Source organism: Euprymna scolopes, chromosome 20 (genome assembly GCF_053919585.1).
Source record: "Euprymna scolopes isolate OS-2025 chromosome 20, ASM5391958v1, whole genome shotgun sequence".
In the NCBI taxonomy this organism is placed as follows: domain Eukaryota; kingdom Metazoa; phylum Mollusca; class Cephalopoda; order Sepiida; family Sepiolidae; genus Euprymna; species Euprymna scolopes.
Genome location: NC_136501.1, coordinates 88972410 through 88994902, shown reverse-complemented (window position 1 = coordinate 88994902; position 22493 = coordinate 88972410). Strand labels below are relative to the sequence as shown.

General features: G+C 31.2%; 1 protein-coding gene across 1 annotated transcript in view; it reads left to right on the top strand.

Moving 5' to 3' along the window:
- Positions 1-9400, top strand: part of LOC145241541 (F-box/WD repeat-containing protein 4-like) — a 43669-nt gene extending 34269 nt beyond the window's left edge. Inside the window, exons 6-9 of the mRNA XM_080104599.1 lie at positions 194-259; positions 3546-3686; positions 7230-7365; positions 9246-9400. Coding sequence (XP_079960725.1) covers positions 194-259; positions 3546-3686; positions 7230-7365; positions 9246-9362 — 460 coding nt within the window. The 3' untranslated portion in view covers positions 9363-9400. The remainder of the gene's footprint in view (positions 1-193; positions 260-3545; positions 3687-7229; positions 7366-9245) is intronic.
- The last annotated feature ends 13093 nt before the right edge of the window (positions 9401-22493 follow it).

Genomic DNA, 22493 nt, shown 5'->3' with positions numbered 1-22493 from the left:
CTAAAAATGAAACTACTTTATCAATTTATGTAATTTTTGGAATATGATATTTTCATTTAATTGCACGTATGTATATTATACAGATTTTTCTTTATTTTTCGTTTTTCTACTATATCAAGAATCTGGACAAGAACTGATTTTTGTATTGGTCATATTTAGATTTTTAACATGCGAATATTTTATCTGATTACAGCACATTTGCATCTGGCAGTGCAGGTTGCAATAGCAGTTACCCGTTAATTATCTGGGATCTGTGCAAGTGAGTAGACATCCCTCCCTTTCTTTACTCCTCTTTCTATCACTGTATGTGCGTCAACTTTACAGAGTTCTTATCCAGTTTACGACCCAATATCTGGCAGGCTATGTAAGCAGCCAAAAGATGCTAAAGTGAAGACTATCAGACGATGAATTCCAAATGCAGTGTCTCCTCTTTCCCATGTAACCCCTCTCCTTCTCCATGTTAAGAATAGCTTTCTAAAAAATGGGAGTGGTGCCATCTTTTACATTAATTGTGTCGCAGTTTTTGTTTCAGCATCTTCTGACTGCTTATGTAAACTGCCGGAAGATGCAGAGGAGAAGTTATTGAATGTTTGTTCGTAAACTGGATAAGTACCTTTATTCCCCGTCTTTTGCTCATTTCTATCACAATATGTGCATCAGCATTACTGAAATGCTTTTCGTAATACATTTTTGTTATGATCGTGCCTTGCTTTGAAAGCTGTTTTGACGTAGACACCTATTCATTCTGTTGTGTAGCAGGGGTCCCATATTGGAGATGACACGGAGTTCATATTGGGCACATATATAACAACGATGAGGGAGACATTTCTTGTATTTCTTGGGGACTTCGTATTAACAGTTCTTATAACACAGAATGATAACAACATTTATATTGCATCATGACGACGACTGTAACAATTTCTGAGGGAAAGACATTTATATATCATACAGGGGATTGTTCTTCTTAACATATACCGAGGAGAGGGTGATATTTTCCACAATTCTTAACAGAGGAGGAGAGATACACAATCTTCGAAGGGTTTACACAATGTTCATTATTAGATGGTAAACACAATTACCTTTTTCTGTTGTAACTAAATGACGACACGAGACAACAGTTACAAATAATGATGACTTCTTTATTCATCTGATTGACTGGTCGATTGACGTCAGGAATTCAAATTTAGATCTACATAGTCTAAATGTTCTCTCTTCGCTTCCAAGGTATCAACTAACCAACTGACTGGCTCTCTTGCTAACTGACTTTTTTTTCTGACTAAAATCCGAACCCATAATATGGAGAAATGTCCTTTGTCTATGATGTCAGAAGTGTTTTTGAAATGTGACCAATTTCATGTAGCTTTACATATGTTTGTCCAAAACACACTTCTGACAACAAAAGAATCCTCAATATATAACTCTAACCTATTTTTAAACAATTTAATTTGCATTATTCATTCTTTTACTGACATATTTAATATTCACATTTCTAAAAGAATTAACAATAGACTTAATTTCTAACATTCCATTTCTTAACAGGGTTCGATTCTAGGCTTATCCTAATCTCATTTTCACTTATCTAATATTCTTTTTATTTACATGTAACAGTTCAACAGAAATGTCTCGTTAAGAGAAGAAAGGTTTTTCATAATTTTCAATTTACTGTAGAAAAATGGCAACATTCAGCTTTATATACAATCAACTCCTTAATTAGTTGGATTAAAAGGCAGAATGTCTGCTCACCTTGATCTCAAGTCTATCTCTATTATTTTTCCCATGTTATCTTTGATTGGTGACCATAATTCTGAGAATTGGTTTCCTTCACACATTCTTCAATTTGCCATATCTCAAAAGAAATGGAAAGATGTTTATGTTTACATTTTCTATTAGTCCTTATATTTCATAAACAATGTTTCTGACAAAGAGAAATGAACTGCTATTTTCTGCATCAGCTGTTGTTTTCAGTAATATATTTTTATAGTGATGCATGTTAGTTTATTGCCAATAACGCAATGCAACAATAACATGAAAATTGGTTAGTCAAAATCAAACACCTTGAAACCATTGTTATGACATCAGTTATTTCCCTTGATTTAGAATCCAAATTTATCATTAAAAATAAACAGTAAATAAAATTACAAATAAAAACATTACCAGCTAACTTTCACGTTATGCTCCATTCTTTAACTCATCCTAAAATGGGAAAACTGTTGCAAAAAAAAAAAAAAAATGAAGCAAGGTTGTTTAAAGTTTACAATTTATACTGACATTCTCTAGATACACTCAGTTTTACATAGAGAGTCAGCTTGCCAATCTCTTCTAAATGGAGTAAAAAGCGGAACATCTGCTCACCTTAATCTCAAATCTAGCTTTGCTACCTCTCCTCTGATTCCCTCTCTATCAATGATCGTAATTCTAAAAATTGTTTTTCTAAACACATTTCTCAATTTATTAGGTTGGTGCAAAAATAATGTTGTTTTTTGACATTCAACTATATATATATATATATATATATATATATATATATATATATATATATATATATAATAAAACAACCTTATATATACCTCAAAAGACCAGAAAATGTTACTATTTACAGTTTTCTCTGAATCTTGAAATTATCAAAATAACCACAGTTGTATTCCAAATGTGACTTCTACCCACAGATCACTTCTGACCTACATTTCAAAGTACATGTGCAGTATAATGAGATTTCAAACAAATGCATTTCAGATAAAAACACTCGCATAAAGTATGTGTCATGTAAAAATTAGTATAAATTCCAAAACTTAAAACAAATATTCAATAGAAAAATACAAACAAAATAGAATTTATTGAATTATCAAGTTTTAACTTGGAAGCATTGCGCAACCAATTGTGTCACAAATTAACTTTGCTTTCCTTTGCTTTCCTTGAAATATGCCATTGAAAAAAATTAACTAATTTCCTTTGCTTTCCTTGAAATATGCCATTGAAAAAAATTAACTAATTTCCTTTGCTTTCCTTGAAATATGCCATTGAAAAAAATTAACTAATTTCCTTTGCTTTCCTTGAAATATGCCATTGAAAAAAATTAACTAATTTCCTTTGCTTTCCTTGAAATATGCCATTGAAAAAAATTAACTAATTTCCTTTGCTTTCCTTGAAATATGCCATTGAAAAAAAATAACTAATTTCCTTTGCTTTCCTTGAAATATGCCATTGAAAAAAAATAACTAATTTCCTTTGCTTTCCTTGAAATATGCCATTGAAAAAAAAATATATATAAAAAATCCAACTGCTAGTGTCTATGACTTTTTTTGTAAAAAATACATCTCGTACATCTACTGGACCATTTTTTTGTAAATTTTGGAATTTAGGATTTAATTTGGACACAACAAATGGTAATGTTTTTACCAGAAATTCTATTATACTGCACAAACACCCTGCATTTCATTACTATCTTGATTAGAATTCCTACTCACTATTCTTAGATAATCGCATAACATTTTATACAAAAATATGTTTTTTTTTCAATTTTAGTTTCTTTTCTTTTTTTCATACAGAGGTGTGATGGATTGTAGCCTGGGTCAAGACCACAGACGAGGTGCCGGCATCTTAGACCTAAAATATGAAACTCCAGATATTCTCCTTTCATGTGGCTATGATTCCTATTTGCGACTCTGGGATTTGCGCACTGAAAAATGGTTAGTTTTTTTTTTTTTTTTTCTGTTTTAGCTTCCACTTCAGCATACGAGGCGCTTTAAATAAGTTTCCAGACTTTTTTTGTACAGGCATTTAAAATTGTCATAGACTCTTGAAAGATCTGTATGTTATTATTGCTATACATCTTAAGAGATGGTTGACTAATTTTTATGATTTCTGGTTCAAATGAACAGCTATGGTAGGAATTGGAATACACTCTACTAAAGCATGATTGTCACAGCTGGTGAATTTCAAAAATGCAATCTGGATGTGGGGACACTTTAGAAGAACAATGTGCAATAAAATTCTGGAAAAAATGTATGGAATGTTTCAGACTGCTTTTGAACAATCTTGCATGAATCGAGCATCAATTTTTGAGTGGCATAAAAGATTTAAGGAAGGCAGGGAGTCTGTGAGAGATGATGAGAGGTGTGGAACTAGAGCTTGATTCGCAAAATAAAGAATTTCATAAGGAGCATCATGTGTTATAGAGACAATAAGTGCACAGTTTGATGTCAATTTCGGAACTGTATGCACAATTATTTGCGAGGAACTGAAAATGCGGAAGTGCAAAGTTTATTCCAATGCATCAGTTCATAATTCTATTTTTGTCACAAACATTTTGACCAAGATGGGCATCAAGACACTTCCTCACTCTCTCTGTAGTTCAGACCTTGCTCTCTGTGACTTTTGGTTATTCCCTAAGCTCTTACATCTATCACTTCAGAAAGTTCTTGACTCTTGATGGAATCGTCTACATGTCAGACATGTCCTAAGATGGAATACCAGGGGAGCTGCTGCTCAGAGCACTATTTCTTGTGTTGACAAAAGTACAAAATCAACTTTGCAATCTAGTGGGGAATGATTTCTTCTGTTTGCTACAATTGTTTTTTGAAAGAAGAGATGTTGCTAATCTCTGTTCTGTATTATTATTTCCATTTTATGTGCTCGACTGAGCTCCAATCACTGATTCCTCCTTCTAAAACACAATACCACAAAACTGCTTCCCTGCTAATTCCAGCATAGTTTCTTCAAGTCTAATGTTAACAAATACTTCTCAAGCTGTCATCTTTAAGTAATCTGTCTCTTCCGTTCCCACCCATTATTATTCAATCCTTTCAAAGTATTGTTCATCGTTCAACTGACAGTTTTATTAACCTTTATCCTTGAGTGGCTTTTCATTTTAGTAAGAAGTGACTAATTTGTATATACAAAAAAAAGCAAAACATTAATCTATTTGTACATAAGATTTCGGTTGGTGAATCTCACATATGAGGGTTGTAAATGTATCTTCATAAGATTGCCAGTCTCAGTCTTTTCTATAAATACTATCATGGTATGTTTTCTTGAGAATTGTTTCATCTATTCTATGCTTCCTATGTTCTAAGATGGTGATCTAGTAATCTACATAAATTCACTGGTTTGATATCCGTTGTATAATATTAGGTGTACAAAAATGTATTTGTTAAATTATAAATTTGTATTCTGCAAAATAAATTACTTTTTATGAAAGCTTCAGCCTCTGTCCCATCAATGAAATGTTGCATCCCTCTGCATGTTCTACAAATATTTTAATGGTGAATGCTCTGATGAACTACAAGCACTTGTGCCCCCTCGACATAAATACCCTCAACAAACCCAAAAAGCAACTAAATCCCTAGTAGACATCCCTAGGTGTAAGAAAGCCTTTTACTCCAATAGTTTCTTCCCCGGAATTGCTAGATTTTGGAACTCCCTTCTGGGATTCTGCTTTCCCAACTGTACTGACATGCAGAAGTTCAAGTGTAATGTGAACAGGCATCTTATTGCTCATCTCCCTTCATAATATACCTGCAACTTATGTCCCTGATAGTAGCCTCCTACTTCAAAGTGGCACTGTGCCTTGTTTATGGTAAAAATTGAATATAAAAAAGATTTTATTATTTGAAAATGTTGTAAACAAAAAAAACAAGTACTTTTTTTTTTATTCATTTTCATCCCAAGCAAGGCATATTGCCACTTGAAATGTAAAAGGCTACTATTTGGGATCATGTTTAATGGGAGACATTAGGGAGTTGATCAGTGATATTGTCTTCACATTACCTTTAAACTTCTGTATTTCAATACAGTCATGGAAGTAGGAAACGGGGAGGGAATTCCAAAGTCTTAAGAGAAGAAACTATTAGAGTAGAAGACTTTCTGGCATCTATGGATCTCAACACTAAAGGGGTGGGACTTTGCTGCTTGTCAGCTTAACCAGGAGTATATATATTGAGGGACACAAGTGCTATGAGTTCATCAGAACACATTCCATAAAAGTACTTGTAAAACAGATACAGGGATGCAACATTGCAGCAATAAGATAGAGGTTGGAGCTTGGTCAATAGTGTAAGATCTGAAACTTTTTTTGGGTCCTGTCTAAGAATAAGAAATTAGTGGTACATACATCTGCTCAGATATTGCAACAATGCTCCATGTATGGACAAATTGTGGCTTTGTAATGATATAGGATACTTTCTGGTGCAAATAATTTTCTAACATGGTTAAGGGGGCCTACTTTCTTTGCAGCAGCCTTAGCAATGTCCTCAATGTATTTGTTTTAATTCATGTTGACTATGAATGTTAAGCTGGGGAGTTTGAAGGATGGGTTCTCAGGTAGAGTTTTATTTGTCCTAACAGTCGGTGGCTGAGAAGATTTTCGGAGTTGTTAAAAGGAAAGAAGCTCAGTCTTAGTAGCAGCAAATGTTTACATCCATTTAGAAACCCATTTCACTACTAAGTGATTTGGTTTCTAAAGTTTCTGCAATTGCCTTGTTTGTTAAATTGTAAATATTTACTAAAAAACGTTTTCTTATTTGAAAAAAAAAAACTTATTATTTATTAAATTGTATATATTAATGGTTGTTTATATTTAAAATCCATTTATAAAGAAAAACTATTTTCACAATAAATATAAAAAAAACAGTTTTTCTAATATATTATTTTTTATGGAAAAAAAACAACAAATTATTAAATATAAGTAGTAAATTATTTTCTGTGAACTAGAGGACTTTTTTTTTTACTTAACACTAACATTAAAGTGCAGGTAATACATTGATGTCACATTTTGCTGATATCTTAGGTGCTAAGTTTCAATTTTACCACCTTTGTTAATGTTAGATGCACTTAGAAAAATATAATAGTTATTTTTCTTGGATCATAGAAGGCAGAGTTATCGCCCTTGAGAAGAGCAAGATCCTCCCATGACAGTTTAGCAGGTCAACAAACTTTCTGAAGCCAAAGTCTAATTAATTACTCAACATCTTCTACATTACCATTTAATCTGTAAGTTGTTAAATATGTGAAAGGTTATGCTTTGTCTTTTTAATGATCATTAAATCGATAACACATGTTATCAGATGCAACAGTGAATAAGATATTTTAGGCCTGAAGACTTGGTCATTGTTATATGATTCTTCAGTCAACTATTTACAATAATTTATAAATGGATTTAGTTTTTATGTTTATAGATTTCTTATTTGCTTATTCTGTTTTTTTTTTATAAATATTTCTTTTGTTTATTTTAGCGAGATGATGTGGGAGGAACCTTTTGATTCTGCTGTTTACTGTGTAAAAACTGACGGGGATTGTGCCATGTTGACTGGCACTGCTAGGCATGGAATGACGCGCCTCTGGGATAAGAGAGCACCAAAATCTGTGCAGGTATGATCTATCTTCTCTCTCTCTCTCGACCATTTCAATAATCTTGTATCAATACTTTTGGTTCTTGTCTTGTAAAGAAATAGCTTTATTATGGGTGTACCTCTGACAGAATGAAAATATCATATTCTAAAAATTATGCGAATTGATCAAGTAGTTTTATTTTTATAAAGAAAATCATTTTTATGTGATTTAATGGGAATTCGTAGGCATTACAACATAAATCTTGCAAGTTTGAATTATTGAGTTATCTCCATTTGTTTTGTCTTTTTAGATTATTTTCAAAATGATGAACAAGACAGCCACTCTTCTGTTTTTCATAAAATTTGATTTTCTTAAAAAAATAGTCGATCAATTTACATGTTTTTTGGAATATATTTTTGTTTTGTGACAGGTATGCACATCGTACAGATTTTGGCTTTTTGTAACCAAAGTTCTCTAAAGGTTTCTGACACCCTTATTCCGAATTTGTGTTTCTAGGATATCATCGGTGGACTGTTTCTCACCAATATAAATGATTGAACACAAAAATAATTAAATTTTTTTAAAATTAGGCTTTCTTCAAGCAAAGTTCCCTGATGATTGCTGCGGGCCTGTCAGACTGACAGTGAAGTCTCAGAATAATCTTTTATTTGAACTTTTATAATGAAAATATGTTTATGAAACAAGATTTATACAGCTTAATCTAACAGTCCCGCATCAATTGCTTCAAGAAAGCCTAGATTTTTGTTTTTTTAATATAGGGAGAATTCTGGACAATACTTTGTTCTGAAAGTATGGCTTTCTGCTCTATGTTGATAGTTAAACTGCATTTAATTTGAGTATTTTTTCTTGAAAGAAGTTTTTGCACTTGGATGAATGGCATTCATTGGTATTCAAATATTCTCATTCAATAGAACTTCAACAGGTGAACTTAATGGGCATTTAATTTTGGCAAAACAATTTCCAACATTTAATTTTGGCAAAACAATTCCCAACATTTAATTTTGGCAAAACAATTTCCAACATTTAATTTTGGCAAAACAATTTCCAACATTTAATTTTGGCAAAAGAAGTAAATATTAATGTATGAGGTTTCCAATAAGTTTCCAAACGTTTTTTTGTACAGGCATTTAAAATTGTTGTAGACTCTTAAAAATTCAGTATGTTATTGCTATACATCTTATGAGACATGCTCACACAAAAGGACTTCCATGGGGCCTTCCAAGAGTTGTTGGAACGGTACAACAAGTGCATTGCAGCTGAAAGAGATAATTTCAAAAAAGGACTAGAGTTTCGTGTGTGTGCTATCAATAAAAGTTTCATGTGTGTACTATCAATAAAAGTTTCATGTGTGTACTATCAATAAAAGTTTCGTGTGTGTACTATCAATAAAAGTCTGGAAACTTATTGAAGGCACCTCATACATCCAAGAAATTGTTTAATTGAATTCAATAATTAACAGATATTCTAACTCTTCCTTGCGTTTGTTTGACAACAACAATGAAAGCTGCTCACACCAAGTAATTTGTTGGCTTTAGTATTCCTGCTTGTCAAAGGAATTTCCACTCCTTGTTAATTATGCTGCTATCAGATCAGGCTATCTGAAGATACCAGCTTGCTGACTTAAAATGCAACAAATATTGATGTTATTTTTTCCCCTTTCCCTTTACATAACTCAATCATGTTTTGCAAAATCAAAGAGAAAACAATTTTCCTCTACAAATCAAACGCCATAAATAAATATTTAAAGGCAAAAAGAATTTAAAGCATGAATCCTAATGACTAAATTTGACACAAAATAACGAGAAAAGAGTTGATATACTGTAAACCAAAACAACCAAAACAAAACACGTAAATATTTCACTTAATTGTAATTTATAAATCTTTTTTTTTCTTTTCAGTTGTATTATGCTGGTCATCGTAGCAGCCCTGTCTATTCATTGGCCTTTGACTGTTCCCATCTGTACTTGGCCCTGGACATCAGTATCAGCATGCTAGATTTTTCTGTCTACAAATAGATAAACTTAATAAACGTACAATTTTATAGGGCAGACTTTTATTATTTCCTATGATTTTACTCTGGTTTGTTGATGTACATACATTTCTACTATGCATATTTTTAAGCCTCAGGTTAAGGGATTTTGAATTACATTTTGATTTCTTTATATTTTCTCAATCATTTCTTAGTATATCAAAGTGTAGTATCTGTTCTGACATTACTTCATCTTTTCTCTCTTTGGTCAGCAAAGTCTTTCTAGACTGAGGCAATTTTTATTTTTGCCGCAGTCCAGAGTGCCTCTTTTTGAGGAGTTGGAGTTTCCATACATTATAAACGAGCCTTATATCTAACTCTCCCCTTGTGGGGAGGCAAGTAAATAGGGACTCCAATCCATGCACATTTTTTATAATCGAAATAAATTGTTTTACTGTACAGACTATGCAAGAACACTTGTTTTACTAACCATTTGAGAGCTAATTTTTAATTCAATGTTTTTTTGAATATATATATATATATATATATCTATATATATATATAATTTGTGTGTGTTACAGAAGATCAGAACAGCAACAGTACTATTGGTTTCAATGACTCTCTTCAGCCTCTGTTCATATCCGCCTTCCCAGAAATGGCATTTCCAGAGAGACAGATATTAACATAGGCTGGAAAGAGTCTGACAAAGAAACCACATATTGATTCCCTTTGTTTTGAATTTGAAACCGACGGTACCAATGTTTTTCTGATAAATATTACGCTCTTATTTTTTAAAATATTTCTTGTTAATTGAGCACTCTGCTAGGGTTCTCTTTCACTAACCTTACATAGGTACATATATATATATTTTTACACACACACTTAATTGTATTTGTTTTTTGATTTTAGAAAAAAAAAAATTTTTTTGCAGTTAATAAGCAATATATAATGGACACATTTTTCTAGATCATTTTTAAATGTGAATTCTTTTTTAAGATTTTTTTTTTTTTACATTATAAATATTGGTACTTTTATGGAAAGTTTATACCGAATGTTTCCGATTGCAATTTACAAAACAGACTAGAAATAGTTGTGCTGTCAGCAGTTAGTACTGACATTGTAATTCACCTTCCTATTCCAGTAGCTTCTTTCCAAGAACTGCAAGGTAGTGAAACTCTTTTCTTGCTGACTGTTTTCCTCCTACCCACAACCTTGGTTGTTTCAAGACTAAAAATAGGCATCTCCTGTCTTTGTGATAATCATTTTTCGTTCTTGTTGGTATCGAGTAACTTCATGCCTTGTCTGGAGCGATTTCTATTAAAAAATAACTAAAAAAAATGGAATCCTTTTTTTTTTTTCCTGACGAGATTAGATCCACCCTCACTCCCCTACCCTCATATTTAGAACAGATTTAATAATTATCTTTGAATCACTAAGTGGATCCACTTTATTTTAGCAGGCCGCCTGGCATTGCCCAGTCGTAAAATATGCTTAAATATATTTTAATTTAAGCGGATTTCATATTTATTATAGAATCAATTATGTATTGACTAGCCTGGGTGCCCAACATTGCCCGGGGGTTTGCAGGTGTGTGTTGAGCAAAAACATGACATCTTTGCCGTTGCGTCCATCGCCAAATCGGAAGTGGCGAAGGTTTAAATTAAGGCTAGCCAATCAAAAAGAGGGGATGACTTCCGAAAGTATCGTCGAAAAAAGCAACCCCCCTCCTTATAGGAAAGTACCCAGTTGAGGGTGAAAAAATTAATGTTTTTAGCTAATTTTTCGATATTTGTCATCTGAAAAGTCGAGCTTCAAAACGATACCAATCTCGTGAAAATCCGTTGACTCTGTCGAAAGTTTTAGGACGACATACATACATACAAGCATTTAAACAGACAGGTGAGATTTATATTATAGATTATTATATTGCACCTAATATATAGTATTGATTTCAAAAGTTTAAAAAAATATGACTTGGGTGTCATTAGCTGCAATCAAAACCAAAACATTTAGCGCTCTAGCATTCTCTACCATCTAGACTAACAACACGAACATATCAAAATTTTACAAATTAATGCAATTAAACATAAATGTATATTTGTACATGCGTAGAGCATATACGTAATGTCAAACTACCTCTGCCAAATTCCAATTTTTCAATTTTTACTCCTTAGCAGCTATTTTTCCAGATAAAAAGCAAATCAATTTGGTTTGACAGGGCCGAATATTCCATACATTAAGTTTCAAGTCTGCAGACCAAAACTTGACAGAGTAGTTTGGTAGTGATCGTTCCACAGGTAGACAAGGTCACTTGTATAATATATACAGGATTTACTTTTTTCGTCTTTATTTCGGCGAAGTGGCAGGGATGGGAGGGGTGTCAAAAAATGTAACCCTCACCTAACCTGGTTTTGAATTTATATTCGGTTGTGTAGTCGGCCTTTGTACAAATTTTGTTTTTCATGCAGCTTTTAAATCTTATACTTCTTCAACAAATGTCCAGTTTGTTCTGTAAATTGCTGTTCGTAACATTCGATTCAGTTTTGGGTACTCTCCAATAGAAGCACCAAATATTTAAAAAAAAAAAAGTGGTTTTGTTTTTCGTCCACAAAAAGCCTCATCTTCATCAATTTCTTGTCAGTTGATGCTTGTTGCTGCATTACAGCTTCTGCTCATTTTGACAAATTTGTAAATATGGATGTGTGCATTGTTATTTATAAGAAACCTAAAAAAAAGTGATTGGTGTTAATTTAAAAAAAAAAATTTGGGGGGGGTAAAATTGTTTTATGATAAGGAGTTAAATTTTGTAAAAAAATATTGCAGTCTTTGATTTTCGGTAAGAGAATACATTGGGCGATTTATTTTTAACATAGACAACAAAATAGAAGAGTTAAAATGTAACATCGTTCTTTGATAACCTCTCTCTCTCTCTCTCTCTCTCTCTCTCTCTCTCTCTATATATATATATATATATATATATATGTATGTGGTGTGTGTGTGTATATATATATACACGCATATATATGTGTGTGTGTGTGTGTGTATATACGCATATATGTGTGTGTGTGTATGTGTGTATATATATATATATCTCAGTACTCTTGGCATTTTGGCCAAGATCAAAGTGTAGTATCTGTTCCGGCAGATGCTGCACTTAAGATAATTTGTACCAGTCAATGGAGGGGAAACCCTCTATACTGGGACAATTATTATTTTTGGTAACCAGAGTGACCCCTTTTTGCGTACTTTTAGGGGAGCTGGTTTTTACCTCACATGAAAAACGGCCTTGTGCCTAATTTGCTCAGTGGGGGAGCAAATAAATACCATCTGTTCCGGCAGATGCTGCAAGCTATGACTAGCTAGGACTAGCAAAGACCAGATGTGGGGGCAACCCCACATGCCTGACCTTTAACCAGCTCCCATTTCTCACCTCTCGGGAGCTGGTCCCCTTTTTCCCTTCCCCCTCCCTTCACTCCTCACATTAAAAATTGGCCTTGTGCCTAATTTGCTCGGTGGGGGAGCAAATAAATACCATCTGTTCTTCAGATGCTGCACTTCATTTTCTTGTTCTCTTTCGGTGGAGGAGAAATCCTTCACGACTGAGACAATTTTTATTTTTGTACCTTTTCTCCACGTTAAAAAACGACCCTGGTGTCTAACTCTGTCCCGTCGGGAGGCATAGTAAATAGGTATATATATATCTCAGGGCTCTACATTGTGAGTGAAACAGTAGCATTTGCGAGTGATTTTTCAAAATGGCCACTGGAAGTAATGAAACGTTTATCTTTTGGCGAGTGTATTTTTTCCACTGACACTCTTGCAAAGCTCACTACTGAGTGAAAAATATCTTTTCAACTTTTTTTTAATAAAACGAGCAAAGTAAAATTATGTAAACAATACAAGTTTTAACAAAACAATATACTTTTTTTAATAAAGGCTGTTTAAAAAACATCTGAGGAAATTCAAATGTTTATACGTTCAAGTATCAACATAAAATTCGGTTCATATTTAGAATTACACTTATTAAAAAAATACAAAAGAAATCTTTATGATGTACTTACTCGTCATAGAACAGAGATGTCAGATTCTAAAAATCATTTGGATTTACCTAGTAACTTTTGTATTTGGCTAGTGAACAAAACAAGGTCAACTAAAGATAAATTTGTATGTAGAGCCCTCTCTCTCTCTTTCTCTCTCTCTCTTTCTCTCTATCTCTTTCTCTATCTCTCTCTCTCTCTCTCTCTATATATATATATATATATATATATTCAATCCTCGGCCAGAGAAAGGTGCTAGTCTAGCCACACTAATGAGTTGTGATACAACAAAACAGTACTGTATGTGGATGACATATATATATATATATATATATATATATATATATATATATATTAGTGTTGGGATGATTAATGGGGATCTGAATCTGAAATCGTAAAAGTTAGAACTTTTGGGGGCATCAGAATTGGAAAAAATTGTGCCTATTTTCCGATGCCAAAGGCAATGCTTTTTATGGTTTTTATTTGTTTGTTAACTTTTCATAGCTCTTATTAATGATAAAGTGATAAATATTTATTGATTTTAAACTGTCAGTAAAACTAAAATCGATAGATCATCTCTATAAGTGTATTTTTACGTTTGGGAAATTATGTGTACATTTTTCATGTTTTTATTTTTTTTCGTTAACTCATCCAAAAAAAAAACAAAAAAAAAAAAACTATATTTAGAAATTACAAAGAATCGGAATCAGTAAAAATATTGGAATCGTCCCATCACTAATATATACTCATCCCACTCTTACTCTTCCACTTTCTCCTCTTTCTGTCTCCCTCCCCAGTCAAGAAGAGTTTGGCCACCTCCAATAGAACATATACATCACATATTGTAGCCTAAACACGAAGAAAATGTATTTTAGTTTGAATTTTAGACTATAAGGCGATGGAGGGGGTGTCACTAAATGTCGACGACTCCCCTTCCTTCACGAATAATTTTATTCCTGGTGATTGCTCCTCCCCAATGAATATTACAAAAAAATCATAACCATATTCTATCCAAGCCAATGTTGAAGAAGAATATATTTGCTTTGTAGGTGTGTTTTATGTAGTTTTAACTTTCGTCTAATTGCACACAGAACAGCAATTAATATAATAGAACTTATCAAACCAATTAAGGATATACCTTGGGAAAGTTTGGTTTCTTATAATCTAAAATCAAATTTAATTTCTTTTTTCTTTTTTTAAGAAAATAATTTATTATAAAAGATAAACATTTTTTTAAATGCTATTTATTCACTCAAAAATAACTTTTTCAGCTGAAAAAAATTAAATGAAACCTTTTTTTTATTATTTATTTATTTTTTTTAGATAAAAAAAAAATTAAAACAAATCTCTTAAATTAAAAATATAATGCATTCCGGTGGATTTAATTTTATAATATTTTTTCATTAGCTGGACTACCTGGCATTGCCTGGGGCAAAAGTGGAACATATTTTTATTAAAACTTTTATCTCTCTCAACACACAATTTAAAGAACGAGTCTACATAAGGGAATTAACTTTGTAAAAATAAATTAAAGTTACTTCCCTTTAGTTAGTAATTGGAAAACAGATCTCCCCCTCCCACAACCCCTGACAAAATCTGCACCAGTTTAGGGTCAAAGAATGAATATTTAAAAAAAAATTTTTTTAGATATTTTTCATCCGGGGCAATATCAATCAAGTATTTACCAACTTTGTGGCTGTTTGTTTTGTAGTTTTAGCTGGACATACACGTGGACAACTGTCATTTATATAATAGATTCATCATCATCATCATCATTGGCGGTCACTCGTGTCCAAGTAAGACCGTCCTCCGTTGTGGCTTCTGTGGGTCCTCAGGTGAGCATAGAGCCCAATCCTAGACCCAATTTGTCTTATAATAGATTATTTCATTGCTATAATTTGTAAGTAACGTAGAGGTGATAAATACATATCTTGCATATCTCTGTTGGCAAGAAATGGTCACAAAATTTTCTCATGGTGCATGATAACAAATTTTTATGATCACTTATGTGTTTGTGCATTTGTGCGTTCTCACTTCTACGTGATTTATACCTTACAAATTAGCCAATTATGTTACATAATTACCTTACAAATTAGCAAATACAATTGCATAATTACTTTACAAATTAGAAAATTATATTACATAATTACTTTACAAATTAGCAAATTAAATTGTATAATTACTTTACAAGTTAGCAAATTATATTACATAATTACCTTACAAATTAGCCGATTATATTACATAATTACTTTAAAAATAAGCCAATTATATTACGTAATTTACCTTAAAAATTAGCAAATTAAATTGCATAATTACTTTACAAATTAGCAAATTGTATTACATAATTACTTAACAAATTAGCAAATTATATTAATTACTTTACAAATTAGCAAATTATATTACATAATTAGCTTACAAATTAACCAATTATATTACATAATTACCTTACAAATTAGCCAATTAAATTGCATAATTACTTTACAAATTAGCAAATTATATTACATAATTAGCTTACAAATTAGCAAATTATATTACATAATTAGCTTACAAATTAGCAAATTATATTACATAATTACCTTACAAATTAGCAAATTAACTTGCATAATTACTTTACAAATTAGCAAATTAACTTGCATAATTACTTTACAAATTAGCAAATTATATTACATAATTACCCTACAAATTAGAAAATTATATTACATAATTACCTTACAAATTAGAAAATTATATTATATAATTGCTTTACAAATTAGCAAATTTAATTTCTTCTTCGAAAATGATTCATAAAACTCAAAAGTCTGTAAATTCAACTGAACTTGTGATCATATTATGGCACCAAGTTTGATCTTATGTGCTATGAAAGTCACTCAGGGCTGTATCTAGAATGACTTGGCGCTATACATAGTCCAGTTCTACAAGCAAGACTTCATACATCCTTATTGATTGCCGTGTCACATGCGTTCTGTTTAAGGTTCACAAAACTTGACCCAACTTAGTCAGAAAGTTGCTGTGAACAAAAGTAGGTGTGCCACGCTAATGAAAAGGAACAGTTATGATGTTCTTTAGGAGAAAAGACAAGTTGGGAAATTTAACTGGTGCCAAGTGTTTGTTAGGGGATAATTAAGTTTGTATTTATCTCTTAAAGGAATTTTAATTTGGAATGGAATTTTTGTGTATTTGGATTCTTCGGATTACTATTCTCCAGATGAGGACAAAAGTCTGAAGAATCTAAATAATATGAATAATCAATCCTAATCTTAAAATTCAGGAATAATTTTTTTTTCGTCTTTCGAATTTCTGGTTTTTGTTGCTGACTAGTTCCTTCTCTTTGTCTCTTGAACTGACATACGACGATCTTCTGATAAATTTTGTGTTTATTAGGAACTTTTACTTGAGACAAGTTTTATGATTTTCTACTCAATGACAATTTGTGGTGCATTTTACTGATTTCTTATGATTGGTCAGACAATGAAAAAAAAAAAGTGGGACTTTAAATCAAGCAACAATATCAAGACCAGGTTATTATTTCAAAATATTTGTATTTGGTGACAGGAAAATATATCAAATATGCTAAGTGAACCTTTTGGTGAGGTTTTTAATTTTTCAACATAAATAATTTTTTTTTCTGAAAATTATTTCTTGTTGAGTTAATAATTTCTCATGTGATCGGTTTGACCCAAATGTAACTTTTCAAATCATGAACACAGCTTGACTTGAGTACTTTTTTTTTTTCAGCTGTCATCTTATATCTGAAAATACAAAACAAGGACTGTTTTTTTTTTTGTTTTTTTTTTATTGTTCAAAAAATAAAATTTGTTGGTATTTTGTTGTCCCAGAAAAGTTATCTTTAAATTGATTATATGATAATTAACAGAATTAAATTACGCAATTAAAATTACACCAGGTAGCTCATATGACAAGCTCATTTTTCTCTTTCTGATGTGGATGTATGTTAATATAAAGGGGTTCTGGTTTCGGCTAAGAATATTGGGTTAAATGGATGGGTAGGGCTGTAGAATATTTACTAAATGAGGAATTAATTTTTATTTTATTTTGCCATATATTGTAAAAAAAAAAAAGTATGAAACTCAAAGAGAGAAATCTGTAGTATTTTTTACAATTAAAATAAAGTTTTGCTTATTTTATTGCCAATGTTTTTTTTTTTTGTTTTTTTTTTTACAATTAATATAAAGTTTTGCTCATTTTATTGCCAATGTTTTTTTTTGTTTTTTTTTTTACAATTAAAATAAAGTTTTGCTTATTTTATTGCCAATGTTTTTTTTTTGTTGTTTTTTTTTTACAATTAATATAAAGTTTTGCTCATTTTATTGCCAATGTTTTTTTTGTTTTGTTTTTTTTTTTTACAATTAAAATAAAGTTTTGCTCATTTTATTGCCAATGTTTTTTTTTTTTGTTTTTTTTTTTACAATTAATATAAAGTTTTGCTCATTTTATTGCCAATGTTTTTTTTTTGTTTTTTTTTTACAATTAAAATAAAGTTTTGCTCATTTTATTGCCAATGTTTTTTTTTTGTTTTTTTTTTACAATTAAAATAAAGTTTTGCTCATTTTATTGCCAATGTTTTTTTTTTGTTTTTTTTTTACAATTAAAATAAAGTTTTGCTCAATGTTTTTTTTTGTTTTTTCAGTTAAACTTATTTCATTTTCACTTCTGCTTTATGTTTAGTGGAATTCTTACTGTGGAAAAATCCATTCTGCTTAATACTTACGTAATTCCAGTTTAATTTTAAAACTCTATATAAATAATTAGTCTTTACTTTAAAATGATTCTTTTTCGGAATGGTTTTATTTTTAATAAAATATGTTATAATCAAAATATATTTTTTTTGTTATAATCAAAATATATTTTTTTTGTTATAATCAAAATATATTTTTTAGTCTTTAATTTTTTTTTTCTGAATGATTTTACATAATAAAAAATATATTTTAAAAGTTTACAAAAAAATCATTTAAGATTTAAAAAAAATATTTTGTAATAAAAATATATATTTTAATCTTAAAGTTTTAGATATATTTATTCATAAAAAAATATATTTTTATTACAAGATAGAAAATGAATGTAAAGACTATTTTTTCATGTAATTTTTAAAATATATTTCTTATTATATAAAACCATTCTGAAAAAAAAAAAAAAAATCAAAGACCAAAAAAAATTATATTTTGATTATAATATTATTTTATTAAAAATAAAACCCTTCTGAAAAGGCATTTCAAAGACTTTTATGTCGAGTTTTTTAAATTAAACTTAAATAATGTAATTTTTGAAAAAGATTTTATGCTTATTGAAATTAATCCAAATTTTCTAACAGTTCAATTTCTATAAATGCTAAACATGCAAATAAACATTTTCCTTCTTTATTTTATTTTACTTTTTTACCTTTTTAATGTTTTATGAGGAGGATTTAGTTTGCTTGAAACATTGTGTGTAGTGTAAAAAGATGTTTTTTTTTAAGGCAATACAGTGTAATTCCTCTGTCGCTTGTACGCTTTTACAAGTATTTAAAAATATTGAATAACATTTTATGCTGCACTTCACAATTTTTGTCCTCGGTCAGTGGAAGAGAAATCCTTTATGACTGAGACAATTTTTATTTTTGTTCCTATCCAGAGTACCTCTTTTTTGGGGAGCTGGATTTTCTCCACATTAAAAAACGACCTTGTGTCCAACTCTGCCCTTGTGGGGAGGCAAGTAAATAGAAACATTTTTTTTTTTTCAATAAATAAATAATAAATAAGGAAAATAACAAGTAAATAAAAAATACGGGTTTGTTTTACTGTACACATTTGAAAAAGTTGTCAAAAAACAAATATATAACAAATAAATGTTATCAAAGGCAAGATAAGTTACTTTTCTACCAAACTAGATATATTTTTCGTGTTTTTATTCAATGTAACATGTTTATACAGCTCGAAAAACATACAGTGTTTACCGATGTATTCGAAAATTCAAGATGGCGCCTCACTCCCTCTTTAACACGGTAAGTTTGAGAAAAGGTGTTATAAATAAAAAACTAAACCAAATACTATTAAAAACCTGCCGAATATATGTCAACCTATGCCACGGTAACATATATTGAGTGGGTTTTTAACAGTATTTTATCCAGTTTTTTTATTTATAACACCTTTTCCCAAACTTACCGTGTTAAAGGGAGAGTCAGACGCCATCTTGAATTTTCGAATACATGGGTAAACACTATGTTTTTCGAGCTGAATAAACATGTTACATTGAATAACAAACACGAAAAATATATCCAGTTTGGTAGAAAAGTAACTTATCTTGCCTTTGATAACATTTATTTGTTATATATTTGTTTTTTGACAACTTTTTCGAATCTATGTGTACTGTACAGTAATACAAACCCAAAAATACTTATATGTACATAAATGTATGCGTTTAAAAGTTGAACTTAAATAAAATTGAAATTGATTTGACGTCAATCTGCGTTCGTTCTAATAACGGCCAACTAGAGAAAAAAAAAATAAGATCAAATATATCTTTTTCTAACGTCATCCTTGACAATGGGATTTTAATCCTGAAAAATCAGATTCTACGCTAACAAAAGCCTGTACACTCAACAGGTAATAAAAGAAAATTATTGAAAAACAATTGTTATTCAATAATTTTAAATACTTGTAAGTGCTGGAGAAACATTCTTTGTTTTATTTATATTTATCTTTTTAATGTTTTATTTTTCTTTACTAAAAGGTCACCACTTATTAAGGCCCAAAGGCCACTTGAGGATAAGAGTTAATTAGTGTCAGATTGATGATCGGTAATGGTGGAAATTGGGTAAAATTTGATTATTTAAGAGGACAACTCAATAAGAACTTGTTTACCTTGGACTTGAAAACAACCATGTTATAGTCATCTGGGAAGCAGCCCTGTGGTGTTGTGTTCTACAGACAGTTCTAGAAAAGACACTCTGCTCATAGAATTTTCAGAGGCTGATAGAGAGTAAAGGGAAATTGTTGACAGTGGTTGTAGAAAGACAAGTGTTTGTTGTAAAGAGGAGAAAAGGATATTGCCCACTAGATTTCGAAGCTGGTTTTGTACTTTGTCATTGGACACTCCGATACCATGCACGTGATAATTATAATAAAAAAAATATTGACATTAAGGATCTGCTCGTAGGTTTCTGGGTTCCAATGTTAATAACAGAACACAGGGACGGGAGGGGGGGGAGACGACGCAAAAACATTGAGGTATGATTTATATATAGATATTTAACAGCTGATAAATTAGAGGGAAATATATCACAAAAAAGCAAAGAAAAAATAGAGTGAGATAAATGGGGAGGGAGTCTAGCTTATTACGTCAAAACGAACAGAGGAAGAAAAACAGTTTCATTCAATCTTTGAAAAGATTGTACAAAAGAAAGGATTCGACTCACACGATGTTGATGAGTGATACGAGGAATAAGCTATAATATAAATCTCACCTGCCTGTTTAAATGTATGCATGTTTATATGCCTGCCTAAAACTTTCAACATAGGCGACGGATTTTCATGAGATCGGTATCGTTTTGAAGCTTGACCCTTCAGCCGATAAATATAAAAAAATTGGCTAAAAACATTAATTTCTTCACCCTCAACTGGGCACTTTTCTACAGGGAGGCATCACTTTTTTCATCTATATTTTCGAAAGTCATCCCCTCTTTTTTGATTGACTAGCCATAATTTAAACCTTCGCTACTTTCGGTTTGGCAATGGACGCAACGGCAATGCGTCAGTTTTTTTTTTTTTTTTTACTCACGTTCTTTTTCCTCCTTTGCGGTACATGTTTGAGCCTTCCTGCCTCCTGCCACATTTTTTGCTCAACACACACCTCAAAACACCAGAGCAAGGCCGGGCACCCAGGCTAGACTGGAATAAAGTTCAATAAGGAGGTGTATAAGTTATAGTGAAAAGATCGGTGCTGTACAATCTTTGGATAGTCTTGGTTATGACAAAAATATATTCAGGATCCAGATTTAAGACAGACAATTTATATCTTGGTGTTGTCTTCGGGAGATAAGAACATTTTCCTTATTCTCGTTAATTAACTCCCTTTTTTTGTACCAAGTCCAACAGACCTTTTGTCAGGGCAGCCTTCAGCCAACTAACTTTGCTGGATGAAAAAAATGATCAGAGGAGGAGACCCTAACAAGCAGCAATGTGTCTTTCGCATCTCCCATAAAACACCTTACCCTACCTCCTTATACACTGTCCAACAAAAATAGATCTGACGAAAAATATTTCTTACACTCTAGAAATAAAATTGATGAAATGGTCTTTCCTAATGTTAGTTTGGGAGGGGGCTTAAAACGGCCTTTAATATATATATATATATATATATATATATATATATATATATATAATCTACTATTATATAAAAGTAGCCCTAATCTACTATTATATAAAAGTAGCCCTGTGTGATGTGTGTGTGTGTCCATTTCTAATGGACTCAACAACAGCTAAGCCGATTGTTATGAAATTTCACACAAAGGCACCTTATGTGCCTGGCAGTGTTCTTAAATAGGTTTTGTATTGGAATGTTTTCGATAAGTATCGATAATCAAAATAATCCGATGAAAAGAAAAACAGGCAATTTTGACCAAAGTTAACACCTTACACAGCCTAACATCACAAGTGCATTTGAGAAGTTTTATTACCACACAAGCTGAAAGGCCCAACATATAAAATCAACAGTAGGTTCTTTGATATGATAGGGGTGCATAAAAAATGAATGTTCTTGTTTAGGGCACAGATGAAGCATGATACTTGACTTTTGTATTTTATACTTTAATTCAAGCCATTATATACAAAAAATAATTTTATAAAATCAACAGTAGACGAACATGTATTGTGGACTAAGTTGCTACGGGGAAATGTGAAGCTTCCACCCAATCCCCAACTAGAGCAGGTAATGAATCGATTTGATTAAAAAATGGGTAATTTTGCCGATTTCGATGACACTAAAAATATGGGAGTGTGAAACATTTGTTGGTCATCCTTCAGTCCTAGGTGACATCAGGTCTCCCTGCTAGTATATATATATATATATTGTTGAACCATGACAACTATTGATTTGACTCCTGAACAAGGGTAAAATGATATTAAATGATTAGAAGGTAATAGAAA